The 17,700-nt window shown below is 41.5% G+C and overlaps 2 protein-coding genes across 2 annotated transcripts in view; one reads left to right on the forward strand and one right to left on the reverse strand.

The window, feature by feature from the left end:
• Positions 1-16,169, forward strand: part of LOC139369971 (zinc finger protein 721-like) — a 37,896-nt gene extending 21,727 nt beyond the window's left edge. The window contains exons 6-12 of the mRNA XM_071109254.1: positions 1,335-1,673; positions 1,752-2,238; positions 10,433-10,794; positions 11,211-11,311; positions 11,447-11,624; positions 14,986-15,958; positions 16,025-16,169. Of these exons, the coding sequence (XP_070965355.1) occupies positions 1,335-1,673; positions 1,752-2,238; positions 10,433-10,794; positions 11,211-11,311; positions 11,447-11,624; positions 14,986-15,958; positions 16,025-16,169 (2,585 nt within the window). The remainder of the gene's footprint in view (positions 1-1,334; positions 1,674-1,751; positions 2,239-10,432; positions 10,795-11,210; positions 11,312-11,446; positions 11,625-14,985; positions 15,959-16,024) is intronic.
• The window catches only part of LOC139370044 (zinc finger protein 345-like), a 637,497-nt gene that overhangs the window by 91,940 nt on the left and 527,857 nt on the right, over positions 1-17,700 (reverse strand). The window lies entirely within an intron of this gene.

Consider the following 17,700-nt stretch of genomic DNA (forward strand, 5'->3'; position numbering starts at 1 on the left):
TTTACAGCTCATATAAGTCAGTCATTGTAAATAAATAAATTAGGCCCTAATCTATGGACTTTACATGACTGAGGGGTGCAGCCATTGGAGGGCCCTGGAGGGCATAAGCCCACCCATTGCGGAGCCAGGCCCAGCCAATCAGAATTAGTTTTTCCCCACAAACGTGCTTCATTACAAATAGAAATACAACTCGGGTGGCTGGTCTCAGAAGCTGTGGAGGTCCTGGGCTGGCGTCGTTATATGTGGTCTGTGGTTGTGAGGCCAGTTGGATGTACTGCCAAATTCTCTAAAACGATGTTGGAGGCAGCTTCTGGTAGAGAATTGAACATTCAATTATCTGGTAACAGCTCTAGTGGATATTCCTGCAGTCACCATGCCAATTGCACGCTCCCTCAAAACTTGAGACACCTGCACATTTTAGCGTGGCCTTTTATTCTCCCCAGCACAAGGTGCACCTGTGTAATGATCATGCTGTTTAATCAGCTTGACATGCCACACCTGTCAGGTGGATGAATTTTCTTGGCAAAGGAGAAATGTTTACTAACAGGGATGTAAAAAATTCTGCAATCTTTTGTTTCTGCTCATGAAACTTCCAACACTTTACATGTTGCATTTATATTGTTGTTTATTGTAGTTACTATCAGTTTTAGGAACATCTTTCCAAATATTTCACCTTATTTTTTACTTTACCCAAAATATGAAATTAGCGATAGTCAAAATGTTGAAAACCTGTGAATGTCTAAATAAGAAATTGGGCCATTTAAACAGCAGGTGTCGAACCCTTTCAACAACGGGGAGATGTTACTGATGTGCTTTGTGTCTTCAACGTCCAAAACTTGTTTTTACAATCACACAAAATTACTTCATTAGTTATTTTATGTTTAAGGAAGTGTGTAGGTCACATTCTGTATCATACAGCTATGAAAGTTATATATTTAGAACCACCTGCTCCATTGGAATCTAGCAAAGTCTGTGTCTTCAGTGTCCTAGAACTGTTTAGTTTTTTGTGTTCTGACTTGTAAAACAGGATGAATAAAATAAGTAGTGTAAACATATAAGTAATTACCAGGAAGCTCTACATTTGTTTTAAAATCACACTAAGATTGTTAAAACTGGCCTCGGGTTATTGAGAGATCTGATTCGGATTCACTCTCGTAGCACTGTTGTTTTATCATGTGGAGGTTTCATTCGGGTCTCTATTTAAAAAAATAAACTGTATTTGGCAGGAGAAATACCAGACTCAGTGGAACCAGAGCCAGGGACGTCCAAACCCGCAAGACGACACCAGTGCTCCCACTGTGGAAAGGGTTGTAACCGGTTATGGGACCTGAAACAACATGAGAAAATGCACACAGGGGAGAAGCCTTATCACTGCTCCCAGTGTGGAAAGTGTTTCTACTGGTCAGGGGATCTGAAAAAACACGAGAGAAGACACACAGGGGAGAAGCCTTACCACTGCTCCCAGTGTGGAATGGGTTTCATCCAGTCAGGGGAGCTGAAACAGCATGAGAGAATTCACACAGGGGAGAAGCCTTTCCACTGCTCCCTGTGTGGCAAGTGTTTTAACCGGTTACGGCACCTGAAACAACATGAGAGAATTCACACAGGGGAGAAGCCTTACCACTGCTCCCAGTGTGGCAAGTGTTTTAACCAGTTAGGGAACCTGAAACAGCATGAGAGAAGACACACTGAGAAGCCTTACCACTGCTCCCAGTGTGGAAAGTGTTTCAACCAGTCAGTGGAGCTGAAACGGCACGAGAGAATTCACACAGGGGAGAAGCCTTACCACTGCTCCCTGTGTGGCAAGTGTTTTAACTGGTTACCGCACCTGAAACAACATGAGAGAATTCACACAGGGGAGAAGCCTTATCACTGCTCCCAGTGTGGCAAGTGTTTTAACCAGTTAGGGAACCTGAAACAACATGAGAGAATACACACAGGGGAAAAGCCTTACTACTGCCTCCAGTGTGGCAAGTGTTTTAACCAGTTAGGGAACCTGAAACAACATGAGAGAATACACACAGGGGAGAAGCCTTACCACTGCTCCAAGTGTGGAAAGTGTTTCAACCATCCAGTGGAGCTGAAGAGGCATGAGATAATTCACACAGGGGAGAAGCCTTACAACTGCTCCCAGTGTGGCAAGTGTTTTAACCAGTTAGGGAACCTGAGACAACATGAGAGAATACACAGAGGGGAGAAGCCTTACCACTGCTCCCAGTGTGGAAAGTTTTTTAACCAGTCAGTGGATCTGAAACGGCATGAGAGAATACACACGGGAGATGCCTTACCACTCCTCCCTGTGTGGAAAGTGTTTCAACCAGTTAAGGCACCTGAAACAACATGAGCTAATACACACAGTTAAATGTCTTTCGAGAATCCACACAGGAGAGAGAAATTACTTCTCTTAGCATGTATATTGATATTTCACATCTCATTTTTCTTACAATTCATCAGAGAACATACACAGTGCTCCCGTTGTCTTATATTGTTGACTGATAATGTGTTGACCTGTTTTTACCAGATTAAATTGTTTCTTCCAATTATTGATAAACATGTACCTGTTAAGAAAGGGACTGTTAGAACTGTTCCATGGACTGATGAGGAATTTAAAAACTGTATGTTTGAAAGAGTTGGGGCAAAAGGAGTGGCTAATAAGTCTGGCTGCACATCTGGCTGGCTTACGTACTGCAAATTGAGAAATGATGTGACCAAACTCAACAAAAATAATAAACTTTATTAGGAACCCAAGATCAATGATATAAAGAATGATGGAAAAAAACATCATGAAAGAAAAGCAGTGCAAGTATTGAATGTTGTAAAGTTAGTGTGGGAGAGGTGGAACAATTGTTATCGATCAATAATGACAAACCTCCTGGCATTGACAACTTAGATGGAAAGCTACTGAGGACAGTAGCTGACTCTATAGCCACTCCTATCTGACATATTTTTAATATGAGCCGAGAGGAAAGTCTTTGTTCTCAGGCCTGGAGGGAAGCCAAATTAATCCACTACCCAAGAGTGGTAAAGCGGCCTTTACAGGTTCTAAGCCAGCTCTTAACAAACTGTTGGGAAAAATGTTTTTTTACCAAATACACTGCTCAAAAATATAAAGGGAACACTAAAATAACACATCCTAGATCAGAATCAATGAAATATTCTTATTAAATAATTTTTTCTTTACATAGTTGAATGTGCTGACAACAAAATCACACAAAAATTATCAATGGAAATCAAATTTATCAACCCATGGAGGTCTGGATTTGGAGTCACACTCAAAATTAAAGTGGACAACCACACTACAGGCTGTCCAACTTTGATGTAATATCCTTAAAACAAGTCAAAATGAAGCTCAGTAGTGTGTGTGGCCTCCACGTGCCTGTATGACCTCCCTACAACACCTGGGCATGCTCCTGATGAGGTGGCGGATGGTCTCCTGAGGGATCTCCTCCCAGACCTGGACTAAAGCATCCGCCAACTTCTGGACAGTCTGTGGTGCAGCGTGGCGTTGGTGGATGGGAGCGAGACATGATGTCCCAGATGTGCTCAATTGGATTCAGGTCTGGGGAACGGGCGTGCCAGTCCATAGTATCAATGCCTTCCTCTTGCAGGACCTGCTGACACACTCCAGCCACATTGTCTTGCATTAGGAGAAACCCAGGGCCAACCACACCAGCATATGGTCTCACAAGGGGTCTGAGGATCTTATCTCGGTACCTAATGGCAGTCAGGCTACCTCTGGCGAGCACATGGAGGGCTGTGCGGCCCCCCAAAGAAATGCCACCCCACACCATGACTGACCCCCCGCAAAACCGGTCATGCTGGAGGATGTTGCAGGCAGCAGATAGTTCTCCACGGCGTCTCCAGACTGTCACGTCTGTCACATGTGCTCAGTGTGAACCTGCTTTAATCTGTGAAGAGCACAGTGCGCCAGTGGCGAATTTGCCAATCTTGGTGTTCTCTGGCAAATGCCAAACGTCCTGCACGGTGTTGGGCTGTAAGCACAACCCCCACCTGTGGACGTCGGGCCCTCATACCATCCTCATGGAGTCTGTTTCTGACCATTTGAGCAGACACATGCACATTTGTGGCCTGCTGGAGGTCATTTTGCAGGGCTCTGGCAGCGCTCCTCCTGCTCATCCTTGCACAAAGGCGGAGGTAGCGGTCCTGCTGGTGGGTTGTTGCCCTCCTACGGTCTCCTTCACGTCTCCTGATGTACCTGCCTGTCTTCTGGTAGCGCCTCCATGCTCTGGACACTACGCTGACAGACATAGCAAACCTTCTTGCCACAGCTCGCATTGATGTGCCATCCTGGATGAGCTGCACTATCTGAAAACTTGTGTGAGTTGTAGACTCCGTCTCATGCTACCACTAGAGTGAAAGCACCGCCAGCATTCAAAAGTGACCAAAACATCAGCCAGGAAGCATAGGAACTGAGAAGTGGTCTGTGGTCCCCACCTGCAGAACCACTCCTTTATTGGGGGTGTCTTGCTAAATGCCTATAATTTCCACCTGTTGTCTATTCCATTTGCACAACAGCATGTGAAATTTATTGTCAATCAGTGTTGCTTCCTAAGTGGACAGTTTGACAGAAGTGTGATTGACTTGGAGTTACATTGTGTTGTTTAAGTGTTCCCTTTATTTTTTTGAGCAGTGTACAATGCTATTTAACTGTAAACAAATGAACAACAGACTTTCAGCATGCTTATAGAGAAGGGCACTCAACATGTACTGCACTGACACAAATGACTGATGACTGGTTGAGAGAAATTGATAAGAAGAAGATTGTGGGAGCTCTATTGTTAGATTTCAGTGCAGCCTTTGATATTATTGACCATAACCTGTTGTTTAAGAATGTCTGTGCTATGGCTTTTCAGCCTCAGCTCTGAATCCACATTATGGCAATCTATCTACTAGAACTCAGAGGGTTTTTAATGGAAGCTTCTCTAATGTCAAACATATGAAGTGTGATGTACCGCAGGGCAGCTCTCTAGGCCCTCTACTCTTTTCTATTTTTACCAATGGCCTGCCACTGGCATTAAACAAAGCATGTGTGTCCATGTATGCTGATGATTCAACTATATAAGCACCAGCAACCACAGCTAATGAAGTCACTGAAACCCTTAACAAAGAGTTGCAGTCTGTTTTGGAATGCGTGGCCAGTAATAAACGGGTCCTGAACATCTCTAAAACTAAGAGCATTGTATTTAGTACAAATCATTCCTCAAGTTCTAGACCTCAGCTGAATCTGGTAATGAATTGTGTGGCTGTTGAACAAGTTGAGGAGACTAAATTACTTGGCATTACCTTAGATTGTAACTGTCATGGTCAAAACATATAGATTCAATGGTTGTAAAGATGGGGAGAGGTCTATCTGTAATAAAGAGATGCTCTTCTATTTTGACACCACACTCCAAAAAGCAAGTTCTGCAGGCTCTAGTTTTGTCTAATCTTGATTATTGTCCAGTCGTGTGGTCCAGTGCTGCAAGGAAAGACCTAGTTAAGCTGCAGCTGGCCCAGAACAGAGCGGCTGTCACGCCCTGGCCATAGAGAAGCTTTTATTCTCTATTTTTTATAAGAGCTAAGAGTTGAGGAGAGACTGACTGTATCACTTCTCTTTATAAGAAACATGAATGTGTTGAAAATCCCAAATTGTTTGCATAGTCTGTAAGGGAATTCTGCCCTATGTGCACAGAAGAGACCACAGGAAAACTTATTTGATCAGAGGTTAGTTTGTTTAATAAGGATTGCAACCCGGAGTTTACACTTACAGCAATTTGCAAGCAAGACACTCAGTTCAAAAGATGGTGTTTTCCCTTTTTATCCCCTACTGAGGATCACCCCGCCCAGGCTGATGTCCCTCAACTTTAATACCATATAAGTTTGTGTGTATGCATTGATATGTAGGCTACGTGTGCCTTTTACAAAATGTATGTAGTTCTGTCCTTGAGCTGTTCTTGTCTATTGATGTGCTGTATTATGTGTCATGTTCTGTGTGGACCCCAGGAAGAGTAGCTGCTGCTTTTACAACATCTAATGGGGATCCTAATAAAATACCAAACTCTGTTATTCTCTCTGATCTCAGAAATAAAGAATCTTGGTTTGACTTGGACTCCAGCAGATCCTTATTTTATAATATCCACCTCAACTCTTCCACGGATTGCTATTTATCATTGTCTCAATGAAGACTTCTTTGTTTTACTTTCCTGGGGTCATTTACAAGCCTCCCACTGGTTGAATAAACATTGTTTCCACGTCAAATTAAAAAACATCTTTAACATTGATGAACCTTCACTATCTTCATCCCTAAACTAGCAACATTAACTGATGTCTCAATGACCTTCCTGGCCTTATGAAATCCTAGCTAAATACAATGTTCCCACCAGTTTTCATGTCTTTGGTTATGCAAACATTTGTTTATTAGATTATATTTCTCATTAAGAATAATGTTGATTTAATTCTATATGGGTCACGCCTGGCTTTGGTCATGTGGTCTCTTATGGGTGTCACGCTCTGACCGTAGATTTTTTTGTTTTGTTTGTTCAGGGTGTGATGTGGGTGGGCATTCTATGTTTGCATGTCTAGGTTTTGTATTTCTATGTTTTGGCCGGGTATGGTTCTCAATCAGGGACAGCTGTCTCTGTTTCGTTGTCTCTGATTGAGAACCATACTTAGGTAGCCTGTTTTCCCACTGTTAGTTGTGGGTTGTTGCTTTCTGTTTTTGTGTATCTGCACCTGACAGAACTGTTTCAGTTGTTCTCTTTGTTGTTTTGCATTTTAGCGTTCAGTTTCAAATAAATAATATGAACATGTACCACGCTGCACCTTGGTCCTCACCTTCCTCCTATGAACGCCGTTACGATGGGTCAATGATTTTAATTAGAATATAGCAATGATGCTCTCTCCTCAATCACTTACAGTTTCTCTGGAAAGTATTCAGACCCCTTGACTTTTTTCAAATTTTGTTACGTTACAGTGTTATTCTAAAATGGTTTAAATAAAACAATTTCCTCAACAATCTACACAAAATACCCCATAATGACATCACAATACCCCATAATGACATCACAATACCCCATAATGACATCACAATACCCCATAATGACAAAGCGGAAACAAGCTTTTTTATAAATGTTTTGCAAATGTATTAAACACAAAATTATTTACAGAAGTATTCAGACCCTTTGCTGAATGAGACTCGAAATTGAGCTCAGGTGCATCCTGTTTCTATTGATCATCCTTGAGATGTTTCTACAATTTAATTGGAGTCCACCTGTTGTAAATTCAATTGATTGGACATGATTTGGAAAGGCACACACCTGTCTATATAAGGTCCCACAGTTGACAGAGCATGTCAGAGCAAGAACCAAGCCATGAGGTGGAAGGAATTGTCCATAGAGCTCCGAGACATGATTGTGTTGAGGCACAGATCTGGGGAAGGGTACCAAAACATTTCTGCAGCATTGAAGGCCCCTGAATTAGCCCCCTGCAGTAAAAGGTTATTCATGGGGTAAAATGATCTGTTTAAGTCATTAATGAAGGGCACATCGTTCAAGAATACAGTTATCTTTTATTTTGTGCTCTATATCCTCTCAATCATTTATTCCTTCATAAACCGAAAACATATGTACCTAAACACAACATGTGTTCAAGGGCCCCTCTAGGTTCACGACCTCTTGACCATTATATCTGGATAGCTGACAACTATTTTTTAAAGGTCAAAAGTTATCTGTTTAGGTCATCAGTAAAGGAAGCATAGTTAAAGAGTACAATGACCCTTTCAAAGACTGAGACATCCCCCGGACATCCCCCCCCCCCCCCTAGATCTATTCTTTTTATTTATTATCTGTTTAGGACGTTAGTAAAACAGATGTTTTCAAAGACACCTGGGGGGCCAGGTTGTTAATTATTTTGTGTCCATATAGTTCCCCTGTGTGCAAGGCCCCCCTAGATTCACAACTTCTTAACCCTAACATTCCCAGCCAAGGGGAGAGAAAGAGAGAGAGAAATTTAGTACAGTCATTTAAACATACATATTACAATTGTTAAAGATAATAATATTAATATGTAATATTAAATACAAAATTTAATAAAATAAAATAATTAAATTATGTCATTCATGTTTTTTACTAAGAACTTTTTCTAAATCATACATGTTATTATTACATAACAACACCATGGTAGCAACATCACATGGTACATACATTATTGGGCACAACAATACATCACACGAAGCAGCCACATCTGTCAGTAAGAGTGTCCACAATTGAGTCCTTGAATGAAGAGATGGAGATAAAACTGTCCAGTTTGAGTGTTTTTTGCAGCTTGTTCCCAACGCTAGCTGCAGCGAACTGAAAAGAGGAGCGACCCAGGGATGTGTGTGCTTTGGGGACCTTTAACAGAATGTGACTGGCAGAATGGGTGTTGTATGTGGAGGATGAGGGCTGCAGTAGTTATCTTAGATAGGGGTGAGTGAGGCCTAAGAGGGTTTTATAAATAAGCATTAAACCAGTGGGTCTTGCGACTGGTATACAGAGACAACCAGTTTACAGAGTATAGAGTGCAGTGATGTGTCCTATAAGGAGCATTGGTGGCAAATCTGATGGCCGAATGGTAAAGAACATCTTGCCGCTCATTGTATCCTACCATGACTATATCAACCCTACTCCATGTGTTGTCACTATCATGTATCCTACCATGACTATATCCAACCCACCTCCATGTGTTGCCACTATCATGTATCCTACCATGACTATATCCAACCCTACTCCATGTGTTGTCACTATCATGTATCCTACCATGACTATATCAACCCTACTCCATGTGTTGTCACTATCATGTATCCTACCATGACTATATCAACCCTACTCCATGTGTTGTCACTATCATGTATCCTACCATGACTATATCCAACCCTACTCCATGTGTTGTCACTATCATGTATCCTACCATGACTATATCCAACCCACCTCCATGTGTTGTCACTATCATGTATCCTACCATGACTATATCAACCCTACTCCATGTGTTGGCACTATCATGTATCCTACCATGACTATATCAACCCTACTCCATGTGTTGCCACTATCATGTATCCTACCATGACTATATCCAACTCAACTCCATGTGTTGTCACTATCATGTATCCTACCATGACTATATCCAACTCAACTCCATGTGTTGCCACTATCATGTATCCTACTTGGCTGAAGCTTTGATCCAGTGGAAGAAGTATTGAGGAGCAGGGAGGTTAAAGGTCACTTCAGGAAACAGCTGTTACTCTACACTATCCCTAGATAATACAGTAATGAGAGAAAATGTATAGAATATTTATGGCTCTATAACATCTCTATCTATATATAACATCTCTATCTAATCCGTTTTATTGAACCTAATTCCATTTTCTCTGTTTAGTTTTTCCAGGTTTCTGATTTGTCCCTGTTTGTCTGTTTTTGTCTCTAAATCACACTGTTAATAGAAAACAACAACATTGGATGTTCTAAGTCCACAACAATACTTAAACCACATCAGGAGAACACGTTTGAAGTCTGAGAAAAATCTAAGACATGTTCATTTTTATGTGTAGATACCCTTTAATTGAAGTGACACCAGCAAGAGCCTTGTTTGGTTAGTGGTGTCTCTGTAGCACACATGTGATTGCAGAGTCTGCTGAAAAATCACTGGATTGATGCTAATAGTCATGGTATCATTCTGCCAGGGAGGCATACACTACTTTGTAGTTAACATTTAATTGACAAGGTTTTTTGGGAAAGCTTTTCCATCAACCAGAAGATGGTTGTCATTAGCATCATCGCTAACAGCTACACATAGTGGTAGACAAATGCACTCAGACAGGGGCATTTCCTGGCTGTTTCCTCTTCAGAAAGTTGAAGGAAAATACAAATCACTGAGGCTAATTTAACAATGACTTGCAGGCAGTCGGTTCAGAATAACGATGACAAAAATGGAAAAGTCTTTAATCTGTCACCTAATCCTACCTAACGGGCAGGTCAGCCCTGGAGTAAAGTATTGGCTGTAACAAGTAAGAGAAAACATAACATCTGGTTCTTTTAAAATTTCTTCGCATGACATGGCTTGCCAGAATAAACATTGTTATTAATATTTTTCCAAACTGCGTTACCCACTCCAGTCAGCAGAGAGCGATATGAGTCTTTCAGGTGATGCTGCTTGCGTGACGTATAATCTAGTGGACGGAACTGGAGGCTTCTTCAATAGCGACAAAAGGCTTCTGATTCAACGAACGTGTTGCTTTGCTCGCGAACATAACGTTGAGTCTTTGAAGCTCTTTAGACTAATCTTGTGTATATTACTCTTAGTGTTTTGAATATAATTATGTTTACCCATCTACTAGTTCATTTTAACGTCATTTGCTCTTTAAATTAGCAAATGTGTTACTAAATTGATACTGCATTAGGCTAATCGACCGGAGCATGAGCTCACAAAGCTCGACCGAGAAAGAAGCTCTGGTGAAAGGAGTGGAAGAAGCTTTCAGGATGAAAAGGGAGGAAGAGGACGCTATTACATTGAAAGAAGAAGAGGATGATATTACAGTGAAAGAGGAAGATGGGAAAGAGGTTGTCAAAGTGGAAGGGGAGGAGGTAGAAGCTTTCAGAATCAAAAAGGAGGAAGATGCCATAACATTGAAAGAAGAGAATGTAGTGAAAGAAGAGGAAGAACCTTTTAGAGTAAAAGAGGAAGAGGAGGCTATCTCAATAAAAAAGGAGGAAGACGTTTTGGGAGTGAAAGCGGAGGAGGCTGAAGATCAGACTACCACCAGTGAGTACTGTCTTAAAAACAGGGACACTATGTAGTTCTTGAAATAATGTATTGTTTTAAAGGGGCATTCTACTTCATTTCAACACTTGAATATGTTGTTCAGTACTGTGGGAATTGTTTAAGGGGCAATCTGCCATTGGTCATATGTTTTTGGGACTTCGATGTATTGAATTCTCATTCTCCATGTGGTCTACATTAAAGTTCACCTCATCTAATATAACAGGCTTTTAAAATCTACTTAAAATATCAAAGGGATGTAAAGGCACCCATTTTGTGGAAATGACCCTTTACATTTGCAACACAAACAATATTTAACAAAATCATGATGGAAGTGGCCATTTTAGACATATTCATGCCTCTTGATTGTAATAGACGGTCATAAGTTTACCGTCTGTTTGCTGTTCTCGTTCACACAGGAGAGAGACGTGACTATCGTGGATCCTCTGGGGAGCATCAACAACATCCTGATCCTGCTGACGAGGCAGAGAAGAGTCTCTCCAGATCAGAACACCAGATGGTACAGCTTGGTCTGGTCTAGCATACAGCTTGCTCTATCGGGGTCTGGGCTGGATTTCTGTAAAGCACTTCATGACAACAGTGGCATCAGCATCCATAATGATATGTGTCTGTGTCCCCTCTTTATGGTTACCAGGACAACGCTAGCCCTTCCTCCCTCCCGGAGTCCCCGTGTCGTACCTCTCCCAGTAGCGCCTTACTGCTGGGTAGGAAGAGGTTGTCTGTGCTGCTGGTGGACTGCAGGAAAACAACGGGGCTGAGTGGAACTGTGAGAGGAGGAGAAGAGAAGAAAGGATCAGATTTGACTCATCAAAGTAAGTGCTGTAGTTCAGTTTGAACAAATAAATAGATCTGCCCACTGGTATCTGTTACCAGGACAACCAGCAGAGTTCTGTTAGTTGACAAGAAGATAGACTGGTGGATATGGATGTTATGAATATCATAACACTGAAAAGGATTCTACCAATGAAAAGAGAGGAACCAATAGACCATATAAAACCTTGATAAAAGTTAGCTTTAGAGAGGAACCAATAGACCATATAAAACCTTGATGAAAGTTCGCTTTTGAGAGAAACCAATAGACCATATAAAACCTTGATAAAAGTTTGCTTTAGAGAGGAACCAATAGACCATATAAAACCTTGATAAAAGTTAGCTTTAGAGAGGAACCAATAGACCATATAAAACCTTGATAAAAGTTAGCTTTAGAGAGGAACCAATAGACCATATAAAACCTTGATAAAAGTTAGCTTTAGAGAGACACCAATAGACCATATAAAACCTTGATGAAAGTTAGATTTAGAGAGAAACCAATAGACCATATAAAACCTTGATGAAAGTTAGCTTTAGAGAGGAACCAATAGACCATATAAAACCTTGATAAAAGTTCGCTTTAGAGAGAGAGTTTCAAGATGATCCAATGTAAGGTGCTTGTTTTACAAAAACTTTTCCTTAAAAATGATGACCTTTCAATCTTTACCAACGACATGCCAACGACATTTGAGTAAAGCCAGTGTGTCTGTATGCGGATGACTCAACACTGTACACGTCAGCTACCACGGAAACTGAAATGACAGCAACACTTACAAAGAGCTGCAGTGAGTTTCAGAATGGGTGGCAAGGAATAAGTTAGTCCTAAATATTTCAGATTACCTTAAATTACATGGCCTACTATGCATTATGGAGTCTTAAAGGAGGCCTGTAGCATCTAATGATGAAACATTATGGAGTCTTAAAGGACTGTAGCACCTAATGATGAAACATTATGGAGTCTTAATGGAGGGCTGTAGCATCTAATGATGAAACATTATGGAGTCTTAAAGGAGGACTGTAACATCTAATGATGAAACATTATGGAGTCTTAAAGGAGGACTGTAACATCTAATGATGAAACATTATGGAGTCTTAAAGGAGGACTGTACCATCTAATGATGAAACATTATGGAGTCTTAAAGGAGGACTGTAGCATCTAATGATGAAACATTATGGAGTCTTAAAGGAGGACTGTAGCATCTAATGATGAAACATTATGGAGTCTTAAAGGAGGACTGTAGCATCTAATGATGAAACATTATGGAGTCTTAAAGGAGGACTGTAGCATCTAATGATGAAACATTATGGAGTCTTAAAGGAGGACTGTAGCATCTAATGATGAGACATTATGGAGTCTTAAAGGAGGACTGTAGCACCTAATGATGAAACATTATGGAGTCTTAAAGGAGGACTGTAGCATCTAATGATGAAACATTATGGAGTCTTAAAGGAGGACTGTAGCATCTAATGATGAAACATTATGGAGTCTTAAATGAGGACTGTAGCATCTAATGATGAAACATGATGGAGTCTTAAAGGAGGACTGTAGCATCTAATGATGAAACATTATGGAGTCTTAAAGGAGGACTGTAGCATCTAATGATGAAACATTATGGAGTCTTAAAGGAGGACTGTAGCATCTAATGATGAAACATTATGGAGTCTTAATGGAGGACTGTAGCCTTAAGTGTTCTTAAGGAAGTGTGTACAGTCGTGGCCAAAATGTTTGAGAATGACACAAATGTTAATTTTCACAAAGTCTGCTGCCTCAGTTTGTATGATGGCAATTTGCATATACTCCAGAATGTTATGAAGAGTGTTCAGATGAATTACAAAGTCCCTCTTTGCCATGCAAATGGACTGATCCCACCCCCACCCCCCACCCCCACCCCCCACCCCAAACTGGAAGCTTCAAAAGGAGGGTGGTGCTTGGAATCATTGTTCTTCCTCTGTCACCCATGGTTACCTGCAAGGGAACACGTGCCGTCATCATTACTTTGCACAAAAAGGGCTTCACAGGCAAGGATATAGCTGCCAGTAAGATTGCACCTAAATCAACCATTTATCGGTTCATCAAGAACTTCAAGGAGAGCGGTTCAATTGTTGTGAAGAAGGCTTCAGGGCACCCAAGAAAGTCCAGCAAGTGCCAGGACCATCTCCTAAAGTTGATTCAGCTGCGGGATCGGGGCACCACCAGTACAGAGCTTGCTCAGGAATGTCAGCAGGCAAATGTGAGTGCATCTGCACGCACAGTGAAGAGAAGACTTTTGGTGTCAAAAATGGCCGCAAAGAAGCCACTTCTCTCCAGGAAAAACATCAGGGACAGACTGATATTCTGTAAAAGTTACAGGGATTGGACTGCTGAGGACTGGGGTAAAGTCATTTTCTCTGATGAATCCCCTTTCCGAATGTTTAGGGCATCCGGAAAAAAGCTTGTCTGGAGAAGACAACCCTCAGTCCTGTGTCATGCCTACAGTAAAGCATCCTGAGACCATTCATGTGTGGGGTTGCTTCTCAGCCAAGGGTGTCGGCTCACTCACAATGTTGCCTAAGAACACAGCCATGAATAAAGAATGGTACCAACACATCCTCCGAGAGCAACTTCTCCCAACCATCCAGGAACAGTTCGGTGGCGAACAATGCCTAAATATTTTGGGTCCATGGCCAGGAAACTCCCCAGACCTTAATCCTATTGAGAACTTGTGACCAATCATCAAGAGGCGGGTGGACAAACAAAATCCCACGAATTCTGACAAAATCCAAGCATTGATTATGCAAGAATGGGCTGCCATCAGTCAGGATGTGGCCCAGAAGTTAATTGACAGCATGCCAGGGCTGATTGCAGAGGGTCAACACTGCAAATATTGACTCTGCATCAACTTCATGTCATTGTAAATAAAAGCCTTTGACACTTATGAAATGCTTGTAATTTTACTTTAGCATTCTATAGTAACATCTGACAAAAATATCTAAAGACACTGAAGCAGCAAACTCTGTGGAAAGTAATATATTTCATTCTCAAAACTTTTGGCCATGACTGTAGGTCGCATTCTGTATCATACAGCTATGAAAGTTATATATTTAGAACTACCAGCTCGATTGGAATCCAGTGACGTCTGTGTCTTGAGTGTCCGAGAACTATTTATTTATTTGTGTTCTGACTTGTAAAACAGAATGAATAAATAAGTAATGTAATTACCAGGAAACTCTACAACATTTGTTTTAAATTCACAATAAGATTGTTAAAACTGGCCTTAGGTTATTGAGGGATCTGATTAGGATTTACCCTCGTAGCAAGGCCGTTTTATCATGTGGAGGTTTCATTCGGGTCTCTATTTTTCTTTTAAACACTGTCTTTGGCAGGAGACCGACCAGACTCAGAGGAACCAGAGCCAGGGATGTCCAAACCAGCAAGAAGACACCAGTGCTCTTACTGTGGAAAGGGTTGTAAATGGTTAGGGGCCCTGAAACTACATGAGAGAATACACACAGGGGAGAAGCCTTACCACTGCTCGCAGTGTGGCAAGTGTTTCAACCAGTCAGGGACCCTGAAACAACATGAGAGAATACACACAGGGGAGAAGCCTTACCACTGCTCGCAGTGTGGCAAGTGTTTCAACCGGTCAGGACACCTGAAAGCTCACGAGCTAGTACACACAGGGGAGAAGCCGTACCATTGCTCCCAGTGTGGCAAGTGTTTTAACCAGTTAGGGAGCCTGAAACAACATGAGAGAATACACACAGGGGAGAAGCCTTACCACTGCTCCCAGTGTGGCAAGTGGTTCAGCCAGTCAGGGGATCTGAAAAAACACAAAAGAATACACACAGAGAAGCCTTACCACTGCTCGCAGTGTGGCAAGTGTTTTAACCAGTTAGGGACCCTGAAACAACATGAGCTAGGACACACAGGTGAGAAGCCTTTCCACTGCTCCCAGTGTGCCAAGTGTTTCAGCCAGTCACGTTATCTGAAAAAACACGGAAAAATACACACAGGGGAGAAGCCGTACCACTGCTCCCAGTGTGGAAAGTGTTTCAACCAGTCAGGGGATCTGGAAAAACACGAAAGAATACACACAGGGGAGACGCCGTACCACTGCTCCCAGTGTGGCAAGTGTTTCAACCAGTCAGGGGATCTGGAAAAACACGAAAGAATACACACAGGGGAGACGCCGTCCCACTGCTCCCAGTGTGGCAAGTGTTTCAACCAGTCAGGGGATCTGAAAAAACACGAAAGAATACACACAGGGGAGAAGCCTTACCACTGCTCCTACTGTGGAAAGTGTTTCAACCAGTCAGGGGATCTGAAAAAACATGAAAGAATACACACAGGGGAGAAGCCTTTCTACTGCTCCCAGTGTGGCAAGTGTTTTAACCAGTCAGGGAACCTGAAACAACATGAGAGAATACACGCAGGAGAGAAGCCTTACCACTGCTCCCAGTGTGGAAGGCGTTTTTACCAGAAAAACAGCCTGAACCAACATGAGAAAATACACAGAGGGGAGATGCATTACCACTCCTCACAGGGTGCAAAGCTTTTGCCCATTTAGGAAGCCTGAAAGAACACATTAGACTGCACACAGAGGAGAAGGCTTAGAAAAGCTCAGACTGTGGGAAAACATATTACTCATAACAGTCACTTAAACGTCATTAGAGAATCCACACAGGAGAGAGAAATTACTTCTCTTAGCGTGTATATTGATATTTCACATCTCATTGACTCACAACTCATCAGAGAACATACACAGTGCTCCCGTTGTCTTATATTGTTGACTGATAATGTGTTTTTCTGTTTTTACCATATGAAATTGCTTCTTCCAATTATTGATAAACATGTGCATGTTAAGAAACTGATTGTTAGAACTGTTAAGGTTCCATGGATTGATGAGGAATTTAAAAACTGTATGTTTGAAAGAGATGGGGCAAAAGGAGTGGCTAATAAGTCTGGCTGCACATCTGGCTGGCTGTTTTATGTACTGCAAATTGAGAAATTATGTGACCAAACTCAACAGAAATAATCAACTGTATTATGAAGCCAAGATCAATGATATAAAGAATGATGGAAAAGAGGTGAGAGAGGTGGAAAAATTGTTAGCAATCAATAATGACAAACCTCCTGGCATTGACAACTTAGATGGAAAGCTACTGAAGACAGTAGCTGACTCTATAGCCACTCCTATCTGACATATTTTTAATATGAGCCAAGAGGAAAGTCTTTGTCCTCAGGCCTGGAGGGAAGCCAAAGTAATTCCACTACCCAAGAGTGGTAAAGCGGCCTTTACTGGTTCTAACAGCAGACCTATAAGCTGGCAGCCAGCTCTTAGCAACCTGTTGTAAAAAAATTGTGTTTGACCAAATCTAATGCTATTTCTCTGTAAACAAAAGAACAACAGACTTTCAGCATGCTTATAGATAAGGGCACTCAACATGTACTGCACGGACACAAATGACTGATGACTGGTTGAGAGAAATTGATAACAAGAAGATTGTGGGAGATTGTGGTTAGATTTCAGTGCAGCCTTTGATATTATTGACCATAACCTGTTGTTTAAGAATGTTTGTGCTATGGCTTTTCAACCTCTGCCATAATGTGGATTCAGAGCTATCTATCTGATAGAACTAAGAGGGTTTTTAATGGAAGCTTCTCTAATGTCAAACATATGAAGTGTGATGTACCGCAGGGCAGCTCTCTAGGCCCTCTACTCTTTTCTATTTTTACCAATGGCCTGCCACTGGCATTAAACAAAGCATGTGTGTCCATGTATGCTGATGATTCAACTATATAAGCACCAGCAACCACAGCTAATGAAGTCATTGAAACCCTTAACAAAGAGTTGCAGTCTGTTTTGGAATGCGTGGCCAGTAATAAACTGGTCCTGAACATCTTTAAAACTAAGAGCATTGTATTTGGTCCAAATCATTCCTTAAATTTTAGACCTCTGCTGAATCTGGTAATGAATTGTGTGTCTGTTTAACAAGTTGAGGAGACTAAATTACTTGGCATTACCTTAGATTGTAAACTGTCATGGTCAAAACATATAGATTCAATGGTTGAAAAGCTGGGGAGAGGTCTAGCCATAA

The sequence above is a fragment of the Oncorhynchus clarkii genome, chromosome 17, assembly GCF_045791955.1.
Source record: "Oncorhynchus clarkii lewisi isolate Uvic-CL-2024 chromosome 17, UVic_Ocla_1.0, whole genome shotgun sequence".
In the NCBI taxonomy this organism is placed as follows: domain Eukaryota; kingdom Metazoa; phylum Chordata; class Actinopteri; order Salmoniformes; family Salmonidae; genus Oncorhynchus; species Oncorhynchus clarkii.